The sequence below is a fragment of the Macaca fascicularis genome, chromosome 18, assembly GCF_037993035.2.
Source record: "Macaca fascicularis isolate 582-1 chromosome 18, T2T-MFA8v1.1".
Classification (NCBI taxonomy): domain Eukaryota; kingdom Metazoa; phylum Chordata; class Mammalia; order Primates; family Cercopithecidae; genus Macaca; species Macaca fascicularis.
Genome location: NC_088392.1, coordinates 80,763,610 through 80,786,881, shown reverse-complemented (window position 1 = coordinate 80,786,881; position 23,272 = coordinate 80,763,610). Strand labels below are relative to the sequence as shown.

Below are 23,272 nucleotides of genomic sequence, written 5' to 3'. Positions count from 1 at the left end.
AGGAAGCTAATACAGAGTCTGAAATTTAAAAAAAATACATTTAAGAGAAAATTACTTTGGAAATAAAATTTTATTGTACAAAATTCACATTTGTTGCATAGGATGAAAAGCATGGCAAAGAGATCCTTTATCTTTTCCTTTGACATTACAGCGAAGGTAATTTCCTAATACATTCTCGGATCATACGATTTTTTTGTCTAGAATGTTTAACAGTTGTGTTGGTAGTAAGTGTTCTGGGTATAAGGTATAAAACGGAAAACAGATCAAAAAAGTGCCGGGGGAAGACCACTGCCAAACAGTAATCTCCAAGAACTTGGTATTTTCCACCGTGAGGTAGATGCTGTGGGGTCATCGCTCTGTAATTGAAGAACAAAATATTTTTATCTTTAAACTTTTACCATCAGATCTCCTTTTAAAGTGAATTATAAAACTCTCCTTTTGTGTTCCTTTTGGCTGACACTTTTATAGCCCGGTTTTATTGTTAAGGAAAAATAAAGTTTGTCTTCATGTCAACTGAAGATAAATTTCTTTAAATTCCAAATTATAAAGATATGCCAGAAAGGCTGCAGATGAAGTTTATTATGGAAAATCACATTCAAAAAGAATATGGTATTAAAAAAAAATCAGTGTCATGTGATTTGTATCAATTTGTTCTTGCAAAAGCATGAATTAAAAAGCTAGTTACCCACCTTATAAAGCAGCCTTATGAGGTGTTCTGTTATGCCTAAAGGCTGACTCACTTCCCTGGGTGTAATGCTCTTGTTTCACAATAGAGAAAAACATCAACTGTAGTATTTATTCAATAGCCAGAGTATTGCTCATGTAGCAGTACTTTTTACTTTCCTAAAAAAATTCCTGAATTCCACAGAAGGCTTGTTTATTATTGCAAGACTGTGTCTGGCATAATTAATCTAACATGAATAGTAAGTACAATGAAGAACTAAGGATTTTCCTTTTTGGAAAGTCAGCTTTAATGAAACAACTGTAAATAATAGGTTGGTTAACTGTCCTCTAATTTTCAAAAGTTCACCTTAAACTAAATTTTATGTAAAGGTATGTCTATATTTAATATGAACCTTCACTTATTTGGTCTACTTAGGTAGTATATAAAATGCAAGTTAATGAATACACACAACCAAAGAAGAGGCTTAGGCTATAATAAAACTTACCAGTGGTTTGATTATCTGAAGCCACTCATTAAGGTACTCAACGAGACCTAATGCATCTGGGATGTTGTCCCCTTCTGAAACAAATTTCAGCAGAACTGCCATTTGGATTTCTTTAGAACAGCTACAAGAAATAAAAATAAGAATCAGTATTTTTTCACAGGTACAAGGGTTGATTCTAGTGTGTCTGTTTTCACAGCTATGATAACCTGCCTGGTTTGGGTAAGGAAAAGACGCCACATTATAAGATAACTTACCATCTCCCTTTGCCCTACGTAAAGTTTTCTACTTGTGAGAGCAGGCCCCTGTAACACCCACTGGGGAACACGCATGATCATGCCTCACCCCACGGCTGCATGAAAAAGCTGCCTTTGTGTCCTTGGCTACAGCAGATAAGGTATGTTCTGATCTACTCCCCAAACCTACTTCAGAAGACAGTGATTTTCAGAAGCACCACAGCAGAGACTGAAAGAAAATAACAGCTAGTGACTATCTAAAGCAGTGAGGGAAACTGTGGAAGAGAATGGAATCATTAAAGGAAAGAAAAGTTCCTACTTCTTCCAAAAACGTTGAGTGATTATTATGTGTTAAGCATTATCTGCAAATTTTATGACAATCCCTGTAATAATCCTGAGGAAGCTCTAATTAGCTCCATTTTATAAAAGAATCAGTTTGGAATAACGGGAACAAGGACAGACACCAGCATTCAGATTCTAGCTCTTCAACTTACCAGATATGTTGGGCAAGTTACTTTAACCAGGGGTGTTCCTCATCTATAAAAGGGGGATGATAATGGAACCTACTTCACAGGTTGTTGTGAGGTTGAAAGGAGGTAGTGAAGGCAAAATGCTTAAAACAGTGACCACACAGTAAATATGACAGAAGTGTTAGCTACTCTTATGAGGTAACAGGTTTAAAGATGCTAAATACAGGCCAGGCGCGCTGGCTCATGCCTGTAATTCCAGCATTTTGGGAGGCCGAGGCGGGCAGATCACCGGAGGTCAGGAGTTCGAGACCAGCCTGGCCAACATGGTGAAACCCCGTCTCTACTAAAAATACAAAAATTAGCCGGGCGTGGTGGCGTGCACTTGTAGCTACTCAGGAGGCTGAGGCAGGAGAACCGCGTGAGACACAGCAAGATTCTGTCTCAAAAAAACAAAAACAAAACAACAACAAAAATCGAATACGTAGTTAACATGCCTAAAGTTCTGTATCTAGTAAGTGGCAGAGACGGGACATGAACTTAGGTCTCTCTAACTCCAAAACATAGTCTCCTATCATACTATAAACACCTCAGCTAGTGATGAGATGGAGATATACCAATGCAAAAAGTTTCCTGCTTGCCAATAAACACAAAAATTATTCCTAACACCCTAAAACCAAGAACTATGAGAAAAATGCCATGCCAAAACTTGAAAGCACGAGACTGACAGAGAAGAGAGCTACAGAAATAAAAGTGAGCAGAGTTCTAAGGAAGGGATTTGAGACACTGAGGAGACTCTGATGTGTACGTTCGGAAGTCGCAGGTGATACCAGGCTAACTTACCACAGTTATCTGTCTCTAGAAACTACAAAGTAGAAATTGTTAGCCCCACTCACATTAGCCCAGTACTTGGTTCTCAAATACCTTAGGGGCTCTCAATCTTTGTATGGAACCACCATGAGCTCTGATGGCTCAGAAAATTCCAGTTCCTAAATGCCTCTGCTGTGATGGCCTTAGGCAAGGCTCTCACCTGGAGAAGGCTGGCTCCCAGGCTATGCCTGCATTTTCAAGGCTTTAACTTGGAAAGTGCAGGGCTATGCTCTTCACTTATCTCGCCTCTTACTAGTTTGTAACACACTGTGGGATAATCATTTCAATATCACCCCCTGGTCTTCTGTTAAAAAGAAAGGCAGAGGATGGCTATTTTATTACTTTTTTATTTGGAACTATTTTATTCTGGTTGATACAACTGAATATTTTAATATTGTTTCTTTAGGGTAAAATCTCCATTTCCCGAATGTCTGATGCTGAGTTTTATAGTATTTTCTGTTTATCACTGCTAACTTTGTGGGCAAGCTTATAGCTATCCAGAAGCTGCTCTTTGCCTGGACTCAGTTTCACCCTATACCTATGGCTCAGAATTCAGAAAAAGACCCACGGAGACAGACCCCCGGACTCTAATGAGCACCACCCCTGCCCTCTGATTCTCTGCCCTGTATTTCGAGTTGCCTCAGCCTCCCTGTAGTCTGAACTCATTTCCTCCACTCAGCAAGACCACTGTGCTCTGCCTGGGTTCCGCTCCCTGTGCTGCAGTCCGGAAAGTATCTCCAAGCAGAAAGCTGGGCAACTGGAGACTTTTAAAATTTGCCTTCTCTTAGGGATAACAGCTGTGTGCTGCCTGTAGTCCGATGTCTGGACAACAGTTGTTTCATAAATTCTGTCAGGTTCCTGTTTTTTTTAACGGCAGGAGGGCAAGTCTGATATCAGTTACTCTGTCATGGTCAGAAGCAAAAGTTTAGGAGGACTGATTTGTAAAGTAAGTGCAACAAAGTATAGAAGAGGTGGAGCGCAGTGGGAGTGCAGAGGGTCAACTTCCTTGTCTAGAAGACAGGAACAGGCAAGGCTGCAGACAGGAGGTGAAGGGTGAGTTGACTCTTAGAAAGGAGGTAGGTGTGGCAGTGGCTCACGCCGGTAATCCCAGCACTTTGGGAAGCCGAGGCGGGCGGATCACAAGATCAGAAGATCGAGACCATCCTGGCTAATACAGTGAAACCCCGTCTCTGCTAAAAATACAAAAAAAAACTAGCCGGGCGTGGTGGCACAGAACTGTAATCCCAGCTACTCGGGAGGCTGAGGTCGGAGAATGGCGTGAACCTGGAAGGCGGAGGTTGCAGTGAGCCGAGATCACACGACTGCACTCCAGCCTGGGCGACAGAGCGAGACTCCGTCTCAAAAAAATAAAAAAAAATAAAAAATAGAAAGGAGGTATTGGCCGGGCGCGGTGGCTCAAGCCTGTAATCCCAGCACTTTGGGAGGCCGAGATGGGTGGATCACGAGGTCAGGAGATCGAGACCATCCTGGCTAACACGGTGAAACCCCGTCTCTACTAAAAAATACAAAAAACTAGCTGGGCGAGGTGGCGGGCGCCTATAGTCCCAGCTACTCAGGAGGCTGAGGCAGGAGAATGGCGTGAACCCAGGAGGCGGAGCTTGCAGTGAGCCGAGATCCTGCCACTGCACTCCAGCCTGGGCGACAGAGCGAGACTCTGTCTCAAAAAAAAAAAAAAAAAAAAAAAAAGGAGGTAAGTGTTTGTGAGGGGGACAAGAGAGGAACAGGGAACAAAAACACAAGGGAAATGAGAAAATACTGAGATGAGTGAAAATGAAAACACAACATGTCAAATCATAGGGCATGCAGTGAACACAGTGCTAAGATGAAATGTACAGCTGTAAACACATTCAGTACAAAATAAAAAAACTTTTAAATCAATAACCTAAGTTTACACCTTGGGAAAGAGAAAAGAAGAGCAAACCAAATCCAAAGCGAGCAGAAGAAAATAAAGATTAGATAAGAGAGAAATAATAGAGAATAATAGAATAATAGAGAATAGAAAAACAATAATCAGCAAAATCAAAACTGGTTCTTCAAAGAAAAACAAAACTGACAAATCTTTAGCTAGCTTGACTAGGGAAAAAAAAGGAAAGACTCAAATTATTAAAATAAATGAAAATGGGAACATCAACACCAATTTTACAGAAATAAAGTTGGGAGTTATTTACAGGTACAGATTTTTAAATTTAATATGATGGCAAAGTTCTAAAGTAGACAGTGCTGATGGACGCAGATGCTGTGAATTACTTAACGGCACCTGATTGTACACTTAAATATAGTTAACATGTATGATAAATGTATGTAAATTTTGTAGGATGTGTATTTTACCACATTTTTAAAAAGTGTGTCTGTAGAGCTTGCAAAGAATAAGTATCAGAATCCCTAAAAAGTTACACAAAATAAAGCATTAAATATGGCTTTTTAGAAACCAGTTCTTCTATAACCAAGTTTAAATCTTTTCCCTAAACGCAAGAGCTCTAAAATAGTACCAGTTTTATAAATACGTTTTCAAAGTTTCAGTAAGTAATCCAATACATTCCCTGACTTAATTTCGTCGTTTGTTTGTTTGTTTGAGACGGAGTCTTGCTCTGTCACCCAGGCTAGATTACAGTGGCACGATCTCGGCTCACTGCATTAATTTCATTTTTAAGTAAAGTGGAAAACAAATGAACAGGCAAACAAACTCACCTTTCATCATAGAGTGTTTTTGTGATGCCTCCCCCCGGAATGCGGATACAAAACTCGGAATCATCTATTTCAGGAATGCACCGGCTTTTTTCCATTTCTTGCCAGTTAAGGCTCTTTATTTTATTTTGAACACTTCTTTGCATGGAAGGTGTGAGTAGGTACCGGAAGGGAGTACTAGAAATAATCATATAGTTAACTTTTTAAAAACTCACAAATACAAACTCTAAGGCAAACATTGGTTCTTTAGCTAAAATTCTTTTGGTCTCCATATATTCTGCTGCATAGGCAAAACACAAGTTTCAGCAGACTTAAGTAAAAAATATTGCTGATTTGCTACTTACTTACTTGGGAGACAATATAAAAAGATAGAAATACTTAGGCAAGCCCATTGCAAAAATTTCCCACAGCTTTTCTTCCTTCGCCATGAAGCCTATAATGTCTTTTGTGAAAGTTCTAGAAATTAGCTCATTTTGAAAGGTAACTCTTGGCTTATTGGTATTTTTTTATCCTAATTTTATAGGTGTATAAGTGATAAAAGTTATGATCTACACCATCTAAAAAGGTTACAGTGAGCCAAGATTGCGCCACTGCACTCGGTGACAGAGCGAGACTCCATCCCAAAAATAATAAAAAAGAAATGATCTAAAAGCTACATCTTGGGTCTGGGTGCGGTTCCAGCACTTTGGGAGGCAAATCACCTGAGGTCAGGAGTTTGAGACCAACCTGGCCAATATAGTGAAACCCCGTCTCTACTAAACATACAAAAAATGAGCCAGGCATGGTGGCACACGCTTGTAGTCCCAGGTACTCGGGAGGCTGAGGCAGGAGAATCGCTTGAACCCAGGAGGTGGAGCTTGCAGTGAGCCAAGATCACGCCACTGCACTCCAGCCTGGACAACTGAGGGAGACTCCGTCTCAAAAAAAAGAAAAGAAAAAAAAAAAAAGGCTACATCTTGGGGATGGGCGCGGTGGCTCATGCCTGTAATCCCAGCATTTTGGGAGGCCCAGGCAGGTGAATTCGAGGTTCAGAAGTTCGAGACCAGCCTGGCCAACATGGTGAAGCCTAGCCTCTACTAAAATTATAAACATTAGTCTGGCGTGATGGCAGGCACCTGTAATCCCAGCTACTCAGGAGGCTGAGGCGGGAGAATCGCTTGAATCCAGAAGGTGGAGGTTGCAGTGAGGTGAGATCGCGCCACTGCACTCCTGCCTGGGTGACAGGGCAAGAATCCGTCTCAAAAATAAATAAATAAAAGCTACATCTTGGAGTATGAGTATTCTACATGTTACCAACTTTATGTGATAATGGTAGCTTATAGTTCTATTTGTGAGATACTTTGTCTTACATTTAAGAACTCACTCTGACGTGCCAGGGAACTACACTTTAGGCAAGTGGATTTCTGCAAATACACATGGTTGCATGTGGCCAGGTGCAGGGGGCTCACGCATGCAATCCCAATACTTTGGGAGGCTGAGGCAGGCAGACTGCTTGAGCCCGGGAATTCGAGACCAGCCTGGGCAACATAGTGAGACCCTGTCTCTACAAAAAGTAAATGTTTTAAAAAAAAAATGGTTGCATATATGGAAATAACTGAAAATATTAATCTTTCAAAAGTTATCAACCAATAAATCTGAGTACCTTTTCTGCTCATTCTCTTAAATTAGCTGAGCTGTGATGTTGCTATGCATGTGACAGGAAACACTAAAAACATGGTTCCCCAACTATCTCTCTCTACACGATGTTTTCCCATGCCCCAACTCTACTAAGCTCACAGGAACTGAAAAGATCTGCCTAACTGTACTCCCTCCCATCTCCTGACCTTCTCTTACCCACCTCTTTCTAAACTCCAGCGAGAAGAGGTAAGGATCTACGTGGCTTTTAAAGTTCATTTTAACCTTTTAATAGAGAAATTATCATAGTATAAACCATATCAAAAATAACTTTCCAGAGGCAGGAACATACCTGCGAAGCTGCAGGTCATTGCGCTGATATGAATGGCTGCTCGAAAGAACAATGACTCTGGCACAGCCGCTGCTTTTCACCCAGGAAAGCAGTTTTTCACAGAATGGCTTTGACTTATACTTTGCACACCATTGAGAGAATAAAATCTAAAAGTTAGTCTTAGAGCATACCAACATTCTATATACTATTTCATCAACTTTATGCAAAAACGATATATAATTTATATATACTGAAATTACTTTCAGATGCACTTACTGTGCTTAAACCGAAAGCGAATGATAAACAGCAATGAATTATCTAATGCATCTTTATAATTAAGAAACCAATGGCTATGCACGGTGGCTCACGCCTATAGTCCCAGCACTTTGGGAGGCAGGTGGATCACCTGAGGTCAAGAGTTCAAGACCAGCCTGGCCAACATGGCAAAACCCCATCTCTACGAAAAATACAAAAATTAGCTGGGCATGATGGCAGGCACCTGTAATCCCAGCTACTCAGGAGGCTGAGACAGGAGAATCACTTGAACCCGGGAGGTGAAGGCTGCAGTGAGCCGAGATTGTGCCATTGCACTCCAGCCTGAGCAACCGAGTGAGACTCTGTCTCAAAAAAAAAAAAAAAAAAAAAGAAAATCAATGAGTCATGAGGAATCCAGATTTCAAAAAAATTCTATTGTAATGGACAAAGGAACCCAGTTCTCTACTTAAGTAATCTATTGTTACCTAATAACCAATACATGGCCATCTGTGAAGGGTTCTTGCCAGAAATTTGTGACCCAAATCTGGTCACATGGAAACAATCAGATGAATGGAGAACGTGCCACATCTGGCCCCGATTCCTCAAAGGAGTCAATATTGTAAAGAAAGAAAGCGGGGCAGGCCAGTTTTACTCTGAAGGATAACAACTAAAAAGATGTAACAGTCAAATACAGCCTGTGAACCATGAATGGATCCAGAATTGAAGGATATTTTGGGAACAGCTATGGAAATCTGAGTATGTTGGATGATACTCCTGAATAAATTCATTAAAATGCTGGTTTTCTTGGGGGTGGTCATGGTGTCCTTGTTCTTGAAAGATGTGTGCGGAAGTATGTAGGGGTGACACATGATGATGTTGCTTGCCTACTTCTGGATTGTTTCGAAGAAGGAAACTGTGTACACACATCGCGAGAGATCAAGCAGGTATGGCAAGACGTTCACAGCTGGTAAATCTGGAATGTGGGTTATAAAATTTCAGGGGGAGCCCACTTTATGAAAATTTTTCAAAGACTGCTCATAAAATAACTATTCAATAAAATTTAAAACGCAGGTAAGCAATGCAGGCTAACTTTTGAAATAAGAAGGTAGTCTAGTATAGCGGTTACGAGAGGCAGGCTCTGGGCCAGGCATGGTAGCTCACTCCTATCGCTCCTATAATCCCAACACTTTGGGAGGCCAAGGTGGGCGGATCACCTGAAGTCAAGAGTTCGAGACCAGCCTGGCCAACATGGTGAAACCCCATCTTTACTAAAAATGCAAAAATTGGCCGGGCGCAGTGACACATGCTTGTAATCCCAGCTGCTCGGGAGGCTGAGGCAGGAGAATCATTTGAACCCGGGAGGTGGAGGTTGCAGTGAGCTGAGATCACGCTATTGCATTTGCTGAAGCATGAACTGCTTGAGCTCAGGAGTTCAAGACCAGCCTGGGCAAGATGGTGAAACCCCACCTCTACAAAAAATACAAAAATTAGCCGGGTGTGGTGGTGCATGCCTGTAATCCCAGCTACTCGGGAGGCTGAGGTCAGAGAATGGCTTGAGCCTAGGAGGCAGAGGTTGCAGTGAGCCAAGATCACACCACTGCACTCCAGCTGGGTGACAGAGCAAGAGAGACCCTGTTTCAAGGAGAAAAAAAAAAAAAAGGAAGAAAGGATTGTTGAAGAGGGCCTTTCTGATGAGGGAACATTTAAGAAAACACTAAAGGAGGCAAACCATTTGAGTCTCCAAGAAAATGAATTCTGGCAGAGAAATGAGTGGAGAGACTGAGGATGAGCTTAATGTCTAACAACACAGGGAGGCCAGTGTGGCTGCAGGCTCCGCAGAGCAGCAGTCTGGCAGAGCTCCCTGTGAGCAGGACTCTTGTTCTGCCGGCTACTTGCCATATGGGGCTCCTGAGAACTCGGAACGTGAGTAGTGACTGAGGAACTGAATTTTAAATTTAATTTGATGAATTAAACTGTAAATAGTTACATGTGGCTACTGGCTACTGTATTAGCACAGATATACAGCCTCATAGGCCACAGTAAGGGCTGTGAATTTGAAACCATCCCCAAAGAGTTAAAGAAACCAAAGACTAACAGAAATTCTTGAGTTTGGGCTGGGCGTGGCTTACACCTGTAATCCCAGCATTCGAAAGGCCAAGGCGGGTGGATCACTTGAGGCCAAGAGTTGGTGACCAGCCTGGCCAACATGGCAAAACCCTGTCTCTACTAAAAATACAAAAATTAACCAGTATGGTGGCGTATGCCTGTAATCCCAGAGGCTGAGGCGGGAGGATCACTTGAACCCAGGATGGCAGAGGCTGCAGTGAGTTGAGATCACATCAGTGCACTTAAGCCTGGGCAACAGAGGAGACTGTCTCAAAAAAAAAAAAAAAAAAAAAAAAAAAAGAAATTATTGAGTTTGCAGGGTAGCAGATAAGAAACTACTTGATAAAATACTGAAACTTCCTTCCCTTATGGGATAAAAGAACCAGCTGAAATTGGCTGGAACCAATATGGCCAAGTTGAGTCTGCAGAGAACAAGCTTGCTGGGGTCGCAAGCTGACTCTCCATTGCCATGTTTCATACTCACTCCCCTGAACTGGCACGTGGGCTCTATGAGTTAGCATGAAAAGATAACCGTGCATGCCCAAGGACTTACCAGATCTACCCTTTCCTTCCATCGCTAACCCACTCATCTCAGAATCCACCTCTGAACCTTTCCTAATAAGAACACTGCCTTGAAGCCAGCACAGGGAGGCAGATTTGAGCTCGACTCCTGTCTCCTTGGGAGTCAATCTGCAATATAAAGCCTTTCTTTTCTCAAAAACCTGGTGTCACAGTGCGTTAGGAAGCAAGCCCCTTCTCCTGGATCACAATTTTGAGTGAGGAGAAGCTACTGGAGGGTTTCGAAGAGAGTAGTGATGTGGTGCACGTTTAGAGGATCGTCAGTGCTGCCGTTGGCGAGAGGTAGATTGGGCAAGAGTAGAGTCGGGCATGAAGATGACAGTGGTTTGGACTCAGTGGTAGCAGTGGAGGAGGAAAGAAGTCGGATTCAGAATATTTTATGACATATATATAATTTGATATATACACAGTTTATATGTAGATGCCACCAGCTGAAATGTAATACAAATGGAAAAAACCTCTAATATTAATATGCTTACATTTTTTCACCAATGTTACCCGAACTGAAAATATGTAACACTCAAGATAAAAGTCCTACTTCCTTTCTATATAATCATGAAAAGACAGTAACACATCTGAAATATTATAAGATTATTTCTCTATAGAATCAGATCTTCTTAACTGTACACACGGTAAAAACAGTAATTTTTGAATCTTAATTCCTAATGTTACTTATTTTCTCATTACACTTTAATAAACAAAAAGGCAAACTACAACATACTAACCTTAATAAAAATGGATCTTAACTGAAGAGCCACCAGCTTTCTTGAAGGCAATGAATATACTACAAAAACAAGAAAAGGAAATCATATGATAGTGAAGTTATGCAAGTTGAAATTATTATGATAAAAAACAAATTGAATTATAATACCTTTTGCATTTAAATATTTTCAATAATTAAAATACAGAACATATATGTCATCTGGTTAAAATAAGACAATTTAGAAGTACCTTAAAATGAGCCAGTGGGCTTTATTCTATGGAACAATTCATTTCTGAAAAGTTAACTCTAAGAAAGTATCAAATTATTTTTTCTGACTTTAACTGTCCCCTGAAAATTTCTGGTATCATGACAACTAAAATCATCCTTAAGAAAACTGAACTTTTTGGCTTTTGATATTCTTCCCTCTTGTCTCCAGAGAACAGCAACACTCACTGGGATTAACAGAAGAAACAGTAAAAGGTAGGAGTATGTTAGCCATGTAATAAAATCCTGAAATAGGTACACGTGTGTTCCTTAGAACTTTTTAAAGGATCTGAAATAATAGAAAACGTCATGTGAGTCAATGTGTTTGTATTTTTTTTCTGGGAAAAGGATCCATAGCTTTCATGAGATTCTACAAGGGGCCCACTCTAGAGATGCTTAAGGCTTCCCGGCCCAACTTCACTTCTAAGGATGACAAGCAGCCGGGTGCGGTACCTCACGCCTGTAATCCCAGCACTTTGGGAGGCCAAGGCAGGTGGACCACAAGGTCAGGAGATCGAGATCATCCTGGCTAACACGGTGAAACCCCATCTCTACTAAAAAATACAAAAAATTAGCTGGGCATGATGGCGGACGCCTGTAGTCCCAGCTACTCAGGAGGCTGTGGCAGGAGAAGGGCGTGAACCCGGGGGGCGGAGCTTGCAGTGAGCAGAGATCACACCACTGCAGTCCAGCCTGGGCAACAGAGTGAGACTCCATCTCAAAAAAAAGGAATGAGAAGCTCCTGTCTGAGTCAGGGACAAAACAGTCTCTAAGGACACAGGATTACTATTGCACTAAGGGGTAAGTGCTGGTTACTATAAACAGATTGCAAATAATGGCAAATCCTTTGGTGGATCAGGTCTCTACTATTACAGGTCTTTCGGAGACTGTCTCCTATGGCTGGCATGATGTGGTGTGACTGGGAGGTATGCTGAACTCAGCAAATCTACCAAGCACCAGGTATATTCAGTCCAAAGGAAGTTTAGGATTAGGGAAAGGGGTATAAATTTAGGGAAAAGAGACTAAGGCACAGATTACTCAGCCTCTAACCTATCTGTGACAAACACATGTAGTCTAATTCAACAGACCTAGATTTGAAAAGAATGTATCTGTAGGGGGTGGGCAGGCTAAGCTTTTTAAAATGTAAGCTACCACTTCTTCGGTAATAGCAATACCCTCCTCATCAGTGTATCATACAATTCTTTTTTTTTTTTTTTTTGAGACAGAATCTTGCTCTGTCACCCAGGCAGGAGTGCAGTGGTGCAATCTCGGCTCACTGCAACTTCTGCCTCCCAGGTTCAAGTGATTCTCGTGCCTCAGCCTCCCAAGTAGCTGGGATTACAGGAGCACACCACCATGCCCGGCTAATTTTGTTTGTTTGTTTTTTAAGACAGAGTCTCGCTCTGCCACCCAGACTGGAGTGCAATGGTGTGATTTCGGCTCACTGCAGCCTCCACTTCCTGGGTTCAAGCGATTCTCCTGTCTCAGCCTCCCGAGTAGCTGGGATTTCAGGTGCACACCGCCACAATGGGCTAATTTTTTGTATTTTAGTAGAGACGGAGTTTCACCATGTTACCCAGGCTGGTCTCGAACTCCTGAGCTCAGGCAATCTACCCGTCTCGGCCTCCCAAAGTGCTAGGATTACAAGCGTGGGACTGTGCCCGGCCTATATAATTCTTTTTGTTGTTAGGTTCCTGTTTCCTAGTACTTTTTTCTTCTGATGTGATACACTATGAAAGCAACAACCCCTTTTATGTATTCTGCCCCAAAACATTAACCTTTTATCTAATCAAGCCTTTAGAGCTAACTCCAGTTACAGAAAATACAGGGGCTAGAACAAGCCAAATGACAGGATGACGTAATCAGACAAATCAGAAGGTGGAACATTTTATAAAACAATACACCCAGTCTTTTCTTCAATAAATCGGTTTGTGATGGAAAAAAAAGGGACTGCTCTAGAGTAGAAAAGATTTCAAGGGCACAGCACGACCATCAGATATATGAGGGGTCTTCAAAAAGTTCACAGAAAATGTGTACTTGTGAAAACATTTTGCACCAAAATAAACTTGTACTGACTTGCTATAACACACCTGAAAAGGCTCTGGTTTGAGGCACTAAGAAGGATAAGACATTAAGTGCCCCTATCAGAGCAACATGAATTCTGCTTCAACTGAAGCAAGAACAAACATCAAATTTATGGTGAAGCTTGGGTAGATAAATGGTGAAATCACTGATGCTTAAAAAAGTTTATGAGGGGCCGGGCACGGTCGCTCACGCCTGTAATCCCAGCACTTTAGGAAGCCGAGGTGGGCAGATCACGAGGTCAGGAGATGGAGACCATCCTGGCTAACACAGTGAAACCCCGTCTCTACTAAAAAATACAAAAAACTAGCTGGGCGTGGTGGCGGGCGCCTGTAGTCCCAGCTACTCGGGAGGCTGAGGCGGGAGAATGGCGTGAACCCGGGAGGCGGAGCTTGCAGTGAACTGAGATCGCGCCGCTGCACTCCAGCCTGGGCAACAGTGCAAGTCTCAAAAAAATAAAAAAATAAAAAAAAAGTTTATGAGGGCTGGGGGCGGTGGCTCATACCTGTAATTCCAGCACTCTGGGAGGCTGAGGGGGGTGAATTGCCTGAGGTCAGGAGTTCAGGACCAGCCTGGACAACATGGTGAAACCCTGTCTCTATTAAAAATACAAAAATTAGGCCAGGAGTGGTGGTCCACACCTGTAATCCCAGCACTCCGGAAGGCCAAGGTGGTTGGATCACCTGAGGTCAGTTCAACACCAGCCTGACTAACATGGTGAAACCCTGTTTTTACTAAAAATACAAAATATTAGCTGGGCGTGGTGGCACGTGCCTGTAATTCCAGCCACTCCAGAGGCTGAGACAGAAGAATCGCTTGAACTCGGGAGGCGGAGGTTGCAGTGAACTGAATTCATGGCATTGCATTCCAGACTGGGCAACAAGAGTGAAACTCTATGCCAAAAAAAAAAAAAAAAATACAAAAATTACTGGGCATGGTGGTGAGTGCCTACAATCACAGCTTCTTGGAAGGCTGAGGCAGGAGAATCTCTTGAACCCAGGAGGCGGAGGTTGCAGTGAGCCAAGATCGCACCACCGCACTCCAGCCTGTGTGATGGAGCAAGACTCCATCTCAAAAATAAAATAAAATAGGCCGGGCATGGTGGCTCACCCCTGTGATCCCAGCACTTTGGGAGGCCGAGGCAGGCAGATCACAAGGTCAGGAGACTGAGACCATCCTGGCTAACACGGTGAAACCGCATCTCTACTAAAAATACAAAAAATTAGCTGGGTGTGGTCATACATGCATCTGTAATCCTAGCTACTAAGGAGGCTGAGGCAGGAGAATTGCTTGAACCTGGGAGGTGGAGGTTGCAGTGGGCTGAGATCGTGCCATTATACTCCAGCCTGGGCAACAGAGCGAGACTCTGTCTCAAAAAAAATAAATAAATAAATAAATAAAATAAATAAAATAAAAAAGTTTATGGGGGCCAGGTGCAGTTGCTCCTCACACCTGTGATCCCAGCACTTTGGGAGGCCTAGGCGGGCAGATCACAAGGTCAGGAGACTGAGACTAGCCTGGCCAACATGGTGAAACCCCATCTCTACTAAAAACACAAGAATTAGCTGGGCGTGGTGGCAGGCGCCTGTAATCCCAACTACTTGGGAGGCTGAGGCAGGAGAATCCCTTGAACCCAGGAGGCGGAGGATGCAGTGAGCTGAGACTGCACCAGTACACTCCAGCCTGAGCATCCAGAGGGAGACTCCCTCTGGGGGTTGGGGGGAAGAAACCCCATCTCTACTAAAAATACAAAAATTAGCCAGGCATACTGGTAGGCTCCTGTAATCACAGCTACTCAGGAGGCTGAAGCAAGAGAATTGCTTCAACTTGGGAGGCGAAGGTAGAAGTGAGCTGAGGTCATGCCATTGCACTCCAGCCTGAGTGACAAGAGCAAAACTCTGACTCGAAAAAAAAAAAAAAAAGATTTATGGGGACAATGCCCCAAAGAAATAAGCAGTTTATAAATGGGTAACTCATCTTAAGGGACGAGATAATGTTAAAGATGAAGCCCACAGCAGCAGACCATCTACCTCAATTTGAGGAAAAATTCATCCTATTTGTGCCCTAATTGAAGAGGACTGACGATTAACAGCAGAAACAACCTTCAACACCACAGACATCTCAATTGGTTCACCTTACACAATTCTGACTGAACAATTAAAGTTGAGCAAACTTTCCACTCGATGAGCACCAAAACCATTGTGTCCCGTCAGCTACAGACAAGAGCACAGCTTTCAATGGCAATTTTAAACAAGTGATACCAAGATCCTGAAATATTTAAGGAACTGTAGCTAATGAAACGTGGCTTTTTTTTTTTTTTTTTTTTTTGAGACGGAGTCTCGCTCTGTCGCCCAGACTGGAGTGCAGTGGCCGGATCTCAGCTCACTGAAAGCTCCGCCTCCCGAGTTTACGCCATTCTCCTGCCTCAGCCTCCCGAGTAGCTGGGACTACAGGCGCCCGCCACCTCGCCCGGCTAGTTTTTTATATTTTTTAGTAGAGACGGGGTTTCACCGGGTTAGCCAGGATGGTCTCGATCTCCTGACCTCGTGATCCGCCCGTCTCGGCCTCCCAAAGTGCAAGGATTACAGGCTTGAGCCACCACGCCCGGCGGAAACGTGGCTTTACCAGTATAATCCTGATGAAAAAGCACATTCAAAGCAATGGCTACCAAGGCAGAAGTGGTTCAGCCAAACAAAAGTGAACCAGTCAAGAGTAGAAGTCATAGCAACAGTTTTTTGGGACGCTCCAGGCATTCTGCTTGTTGACTTTCTGGGGGGCCAAAGAATGATAACATCTGCTTACCATGACAGCGTTTTGAGAAAGTCAACCAAAGCTTTCTCAGAAAAGCAACTGGAAAAGATTCACGAGAGTCCTTGTCCATCAGAAAAATGATGCTGCTCATTCCTCCCATCAAACAAGGGCACTTTTGTCAAAGTTTCAATGGGAAATCATTACGCCTCCACCTTGTCCTGATTTGGCTGCTTCTGACTTCTTTTGTTTCCTAATCTTAAAAAATCTGCAAAGAGCACCCATTTTTCTTCAATTAATAATGTAAAAAAGACTGCACTGACATGGTTTAATTCCCAGGCCCCTCAGTTCTTTAGGGATGGGCTACATGGCTGCCATCATGGCTTACAAAAGTGTCTTGAACTTGACGAAGCTGATGTTCAGAAATAAAGTTTATAGTTTTTATCTTTTTGTTCATTTTCTCACAAACTTTTTGAAGTCTCCTCATACTATAGGTGCTGGTTTGGACAAACTAAACTTTGGGCAACATTGTGGGGTAAACTGGGCCAATTTTAATATGGGTAAGATATAGGGAGATATTAATAAATAAATAATTTTGTTACAGTTCCTCATATATAAAACTACCTTACAAAATAGTTGTAAGGCCATATGCAGTGGCTCATGCCTGTAATCCTAGCACTTTGGGAGGCCGAGGCGGGCAGATCACCTGAGATCAGGAGTTCGAGACCAGCCTGACAAACATGGAGAAACCCTGTCTTTACTAAAAAAAAAAATTGGCCGGGCGTGGTGGCACATGCCTGTAATCCCAGCTACTGGGGAGGCTGAGGCAGGAGAATCACTTGAACCCAGGAGGCAGAGGTGGCGGTGAGTCGAGATTGTGCCATTGCACTCCAGCCTGGGGAACAAGAACAAAACTCCGTCTTAAAAAAAAAAAAACAGTTGTAAGGATTAAATGAAATACACGTAAATGCGGCTGGGCGCGGCAGCTCATGCCTGTAATCCCAGCACTTTAAGTGGCCAAGGCAGGCAGATCACCTGATTTCAGGAGTTCGAGACCAGCCTGACCAACATGGAGAAACTCCATCTCTACTAAAAACACAAAACTAGCTGGGTGTGGCAGCACATGCCTGTAATCCCAGCTACTCGGGAGGCTGATGCAGGAGAACTGCTTGAACCTGGAAGACGGAGGTTGCGGTGAGCTGAGATTGCACCATTGTACTCCAACCTGTGCAACAAGAGCAAAACTCTGTATCAAAAAAAAAAAAAAAAAAAGTACATGGCATTCAGTTCACAGTAATACTTAATAAAAGATAGCTGTTATCACTAGCGGAAAGTATACAAATTCTAGGGGCTTTCATTTTTTAAGATATGGTCTCACTTTGTCACCCAGGCTGGAGTGCAGTGGCATCATCATGGCTCACTGTAGCCACAACCTCCCAGGCTCCAACAGTCCTCCCAAGTCAGCCTCCTAAGAGGTTGGGACTACAGGTTGGCTAATTTTTTACTTTTTCTTTTTGTAAAGATGGGGTCTCATTTTGTTGCCCAGGCTGGTCTCAAACTCCTGGGCTCAAGTGTTCCTCCTACCTCAGCCTCTCAAAGTGTTGGGATTACAGATGTGCACCAGTGCACCCAGTCATGAATTCTGGTTTTAACCATTTACAGTCCTTTATCCTCTGAGGCAGTAACTAAAATTTAGTCTTGTGTTGACAAAGCCATCTGTCCTGTAGGGAGTTCAATAATAAGGTCATTTCTCAAATGTACATTTCATTATCGTAAGCTAAGAACAATGATATGGTTAATAAGACACAAAAACCAAAATGCTTCTTCATTTGTCTTTCAATTCACCAAAGGCCTTTTGTGCTCTTCTATCCCTCTGGATTTGACCTTAAAATGGTAAACAGAGGACTGAAAGATCACCAGAACAGTTAGCCATCAAAGGCAGTAACTGGTGCTCCCATGCTTCACGATCTACAGGAGCTCTTCTCTTACTCACCAGCTGCTGTGATGCATTATAACCAGTGTTCCCTGATTAATCAAGCCTGATAGTCCAATGAGGAATTACAAAGATTTACAGTATGGGAAGAGCCTACACCTATTAGTGGCATCAGGCAAGTCAATCTCTTTGAGCCTTATCTATACCATATTATTACGAATCCTATACTGGAAGAGGATGACTAAGAGAATGAGGCTTAGTTGACGTAACATATGTTAAACCTACAGGACTGAGTCCAATGCAATCTTCTTTTTGCCTTTCCATATTATTAGTGATGGTTACACATACCAGTAAGAACAAGAAATAAAACTGAGGATAGAAGGAAAAAAATCCATGTTGAAAAAAAAGGAAATTTTAAATTCTATAAAAGACACAAGTATGGGCTGGGCACAGTGGCTCACGCCTGTAATCCCAGCACTTTGGGAGGCCGAGGTGGGTGGATCACGATGTCAAGATATTGAGACCATCCTGGCTTACACGGTGAAACCCCATCTCTACTAAAAAAATATAAAAAATTAGCCAGGCACAGTGGCAGGCGTTTGTAGTCCCAGCTACTCGTGAGGCTGAGGCAGGAGAATGGCGTGAACCCGGGGGGCAGAGCTTGCAGTGAGCCAAGATCACACCACTGCACTCCAGCCTGGGTGACAGAGCAAGACTCCGTCTTAAAAAAAAAAAAAAAAAAAAAAAAAAAAAAAACACACAAGTATGATCTTATTCTCAACCTTCATAAGAGCTGCCATTTACAAGAGTCTAACAACTAAAACCAGGATGTAAAAGAATAGGACAATGTGATTGGGTTGTGAATTCTACACAAAGTTGGCACTAAGTAAACATTTGGTACAAAACAATTATCAATAAAGTCTATTTCTAACTTTAAGAGTCTAAAACAACTCTACCTTGTAGCAGAACAATACAAGGTAAAGTCTTACATACCTTCAGCATTTATACTAAGTTCTGTTGAATTTCCTTCCGCAGTCGCATATGGATTGTTTCCAACCATAGGCACAAGACAATCGGTATAGAAGTAACCAATCTTAGACATATTCAGTGTAGAAATAATCAGATCCATTGCAAGCTGGCCAACATTTCCAACAGATACTGCTGGCTGAAATTATAAAAAATATGTTCAGTAAGTCACCAAAATTAGCAGCACTTTATTTTATTTTTTGAGACAGAGTCTGCCTCTGTCTCCCAGGCTGGAGTGCAGTGGTACCATCTCGGCTTACTGCAGCCTCCTCCTCCCGGCTTGAAGCAATTCTCCTGCCTCAGCCTCCTGGGTAGCTGGGATTACAGGCGTGCACCACCACACCCAGCTAATTTTTGTATTTTTAGTAGAGACGGGGTTTCACCATGTTGGCCAGGGTGGTCTGAAACTCCTGACCTCAGGTGATCCACCCGCCTCAGCCTCCCAAAGTGCTGGGATTACAGGCGTGAGCCAACACGACTGGTTGCAGCACTTCAAAAAGTTTAGACAGAAAACAACAGTCATAGTATTAGTACTGAAAGCGTCATAGCATCATGGCTAGATACTGATTTTCATTAACTACAACTGCTGGGGCCTCCTCCACCTTTGAGACTATTGATTTAACAAATACTTATTGAACGTCAGCTATGTCAATTGCTGCTCTAGGCACTGGGAACGCAGGAAAATAAACCAACAAAAGTTCACGCCCTCATGGAACTTCCATTCGAGCCAGAGTGGTTTACCTGCAATAAAACAAACAGTAAAATATACAGTGGTAAGTGCTGCGGAGACAAAGTGCGAGGATGTGTGTACACGGCTGATTTCAATTTTAAGTAGAGAGATCGAGGAAAGACTCACCCTAGGTGACAAAAGACTAGAGACCTGAAAAAGGTAAAGGAGACAGCCATACAGAGAAATGGGAAAGACCATTCCAGGCAGTGGGAAAGCAAGTGTAAAGACTACGAGGTATGAACAGAAGCTCTCTTGGGTCTTCTTACCATCTGCTTTATTAGTGCCTCTTCACTCATTCGTTGAAGTGAGCTTTTCACACTAAACACACACACAAACTCTCTTTTTCCCGTGACTTAAAATAATAAAGCTGCCAAATCCCTACCTACATCCCACAACATGTAGGAGCTCCACAACCTAATGATGTCTCCACATGGTTAGGTCACAGGAAACTCACATTCTGCAAGTCCAAAACTATAAACTTCTGCCCAAATTTGTCTCCATATTTTGTATTTTAGAAAAGTGCGCTGGGCATGGTGGCTCATGCCTGTAATCCCAGCACTTTGGGAGGCTGAGGCGGGCAGATCACCTGAGGTCAGGAGTTCAAGACCAGACTGGCCTACATGGTAAAACCCTGTCTCTACTAAAAATACAAAATTAGCCAGGTGTGGTGGCGCATGCCTGTAATCCCAGCTACTCAGGAGGCTGAGGCAGGAGAATCACTTGAACCCAGGAGGCGGAGGTTGCAGTGAGCCGAGATCGCACCATGGCACTCCAGCCTAGGCAAAAAAAAAAGCGAAACTCCGTCTCAAATTAAAAAAAAAAAAAAGTTCAACATTATTCACTCTACCTAAACTTTTTCCCATTCCCTTACCAACTACATCTAATACATGCCTAATTTTTATTGAGGTTATCCCCAAAGTATCCTTTTAATGTAGCTCCTCCTCTGCATTCTTCCAACAATTCCTTTGGTTTCTGTCCTTCAGGGTGTTCCCTCAGCATGTTCTCCACTTCTCACTGTTGTCACCTACCAATTGCCTAGTCACCTCCTGTAATTCCCTTCTCAACAATTTTGACACTTGGGTTAAACTCTGTACCATCCTTCTCTTCCTCACTATTGTATTATGTCCATCAGTACATAAACATGCTCTAATATCTTTCATTCTAGAAGATCTTGACCCCACATAGCCCTCTAGCTCAGCCTCATTTCTTGTGTCTCTATATAGCAAAAATTCTCCAAGTCACCCACAAAAACATAAGCAGAAACTTTATCTCTTATTAAAAAAATTTTTTTTCTGAGACAGGGTCTCACTCTGTCACCCAGCCTGGAGTGCAGTGGCATGATTTCAGCTCACTGCAGCCTCTGCCTCCTGGGCTCAAGTGATCCTCCCACCTCAGCTTCCTGAGTAGCTGAGATACAAGTGCAGGCCACCACACCTGGCTAATTTTTATTATTATTATTTTTTTTTGTAGAGATGAGGTATCACTATGTTGCTCAGGCTGGTCTTAAACTCCTGAGCTCAAGAGATTCTCCTGTACTTGGCCTTCCAAAGTGCTGGGATTACAGGTGTGAGCCATCATGCCTGTCTCTGAATTAATGACTGGAGATATATATATATATATATAATACAACCCAAATCTTTACTTGCTTTCTGCCATTCATTCACCCACTCCAATATGGCTTTTCTCTTCACCACTTCACTGGTAACTGTCCAGATGACCACCATTAACATGTCGCTAAATCCAAACATACGCTTTCTTCACCTTACACACCTCTGGGCTACTTCTGACATGGCTACTCCCTCCTTTTTGAAACACTCTTCTCTGGGGCTGTGTGTTTTATATGTGGTGAATAAGAATGACAGTTCCAGCTCTCTCCAGCCTTACACCACTCCAAAGAGTGCATTTCCAGTGGTGCCTTCTGGGTTCACAGAGCCTACAGCTTATTCTCTCTCAATGTGTCATTCCAAATTCTTGGCAGGCTTCAAGTCCCCCATGCTTACGTGACTGTGTTACAGACATCTATCTTTCTGAAGCGCCTACTTTCCCCTATCCCAGCCCACAGCCCCTCCGTCTTTTACATACTTCCTTCTCTATGAAGCCTTTCTTTTTTTTTTTTTTTTTTTTTTTTTTTTGAGACGGAGTCTCGCTGTGTCGTCCAGGCTGGAGCGCAGTGGCCGGATCTCAGCTCACTGCAAGCTCCGCCTCCCGGGTTCCCGCCATTCTCTTGCCTCAGCCTCCCGAGGAGCTGGGACTACAGGCACCTGCCACCTCGCCCGGCTAGTTTTTTGTATTTTTAGTAGAGACGGGGTTTCACCGTGTTAGCCAGGATGGTCTCGATCTCCTGACCTCGAGATCCGCCCGTCTCGGCCTCCCAAAGTGCTGGGATTACAGGCGTGAGCCACCGCGCCCGGCCTATGAAGCCTTTCTTAACGAGCCCTCTGTCCCTTCCCTCCCAATTATCTCAGGGCCTTTCCATATCCTTTCAAACTGCTATCCTAGCATTTATTGCTCTTATTAATTACACATGTTGCCAACTACACTGTAAATTCCTTGAAGGCACGCACCTAGTCTTATTCTAATACTCGCACATTATAGACTTTATTAAAACAATGAACGAATATGAAGAGCGATAAAACTGCTAACTACCGGCAAGAGTCAGCGTTTACTGCCCTATCAGTAGTTCTCCGGTTAACAACGATAGTATGCCAGCTTAAGACTGATCTAAAACTAGTCGCAGAAAGACTTTTCTAGGACAAAACTGAAGGATGCCCTGCACAACATAAGTACGGTGTATCTAGAATGTACGAACACATCACGTTTTACAGGACACACAAACTACAAATTGTAGACTTGACTACGTTTGGTTTTAGAGCCGACAAAGGTTCTATTGGGACGACTGCCTCCGGCTACAACCTCCCCGTTTTTTCCGGCCGAGAACCTGAAATAGAAACTAGGGCCCTCTTTCTCCCGGCACCGCCGAACACCCTGCGTCGGGGGGCGACACCGCAGGGGCCTGGCGAGGCAGAGCCCCGAGCGCAAGCGGAGACTCACCATGAGGAGGGTGAAGCCGGCAAGGTCGGGGGCCGACTCCCCGCAGGGAACGAACATGGTCGCAGGGGGGTGGCGGTGGCCAGCGGGGACTAAGCGTGACACTGGGCAGAACGAGGGCAGCAGGGAGGCGGAAGCCCGAGTCCCCGGGACCTCGCGGGGCGCAGGCGGGTCCTTCGAGTCCCTGGGCGCTGGGCCCTGAGGGCCCGTCCAGCTAACTGCCGGTTCCGAGCCGGTTCCGAGGGCAGAAAGAGGCCGCCGGAGGGCCGCGAAGCGGGGCGAGCGGCACTTCCGCAGACCCTAGCGAGCAAGGCGATGGGGTGCGCTGAGGTCTCGGGGTGCGGGGCCAGCGGGGAGGTGGCGCGCCGGGCGGAATCGATCAGGCAGCGTGCGGGCCAGCCCCGAGTC

The 23,272-nt window shown here is 43.6% G+C and overlaps 1 protein-coding gene across 3 annotated transcripts; it reads right to left on the bottom strand.

Moving 5' to 3' along the window:
• Nucleotides 1-51: 51 nt before the first annotated feature.
• PSMG2 (proteasome assembly chaperone 2) lies at nt 52-22,996 on the bottom strand. Of its 3 annotated transcripts, none has more exons than XM_074022985.1 (8): nt 22,868-22,996; nt 19,054-19,225; nt 16,182-17,047; nt 11,056-11,114; nt 7,412-7,530; nt 5,449-5,622; nt 1,170-1,290; nt 52-356 (listed from the first exon to the last, which is right to left on the bottom strand). In XM_074022985.1, the coding sequence occupies exons 3-8, from the start codon at nt 16,288-16,290 to the stop codon at nt 264-266; spliced, it is 675 nt and encodes a 224-aa protein (XP_073879086.1). In that variant the 5' UTR covers nt 16,291-17,047; nt 19,054-19,225; nt 22,868-22,996; the 3' UTR covers nt 52-263. The 3 variants fall into 3 exon arrangements, with proteins under 3 accessions (XP_073879086.1, XP_073879085.1, XP_005587293.1); XM_074022984.1 differs by having other exon boundaries at nt 16,182-16,395; XM_005587236.4 differs by lacking the exon at nt 16,182-17,047.
• Between the last annotated feature and the right edge of the window lie 276 nt (nt 22,997-23,272).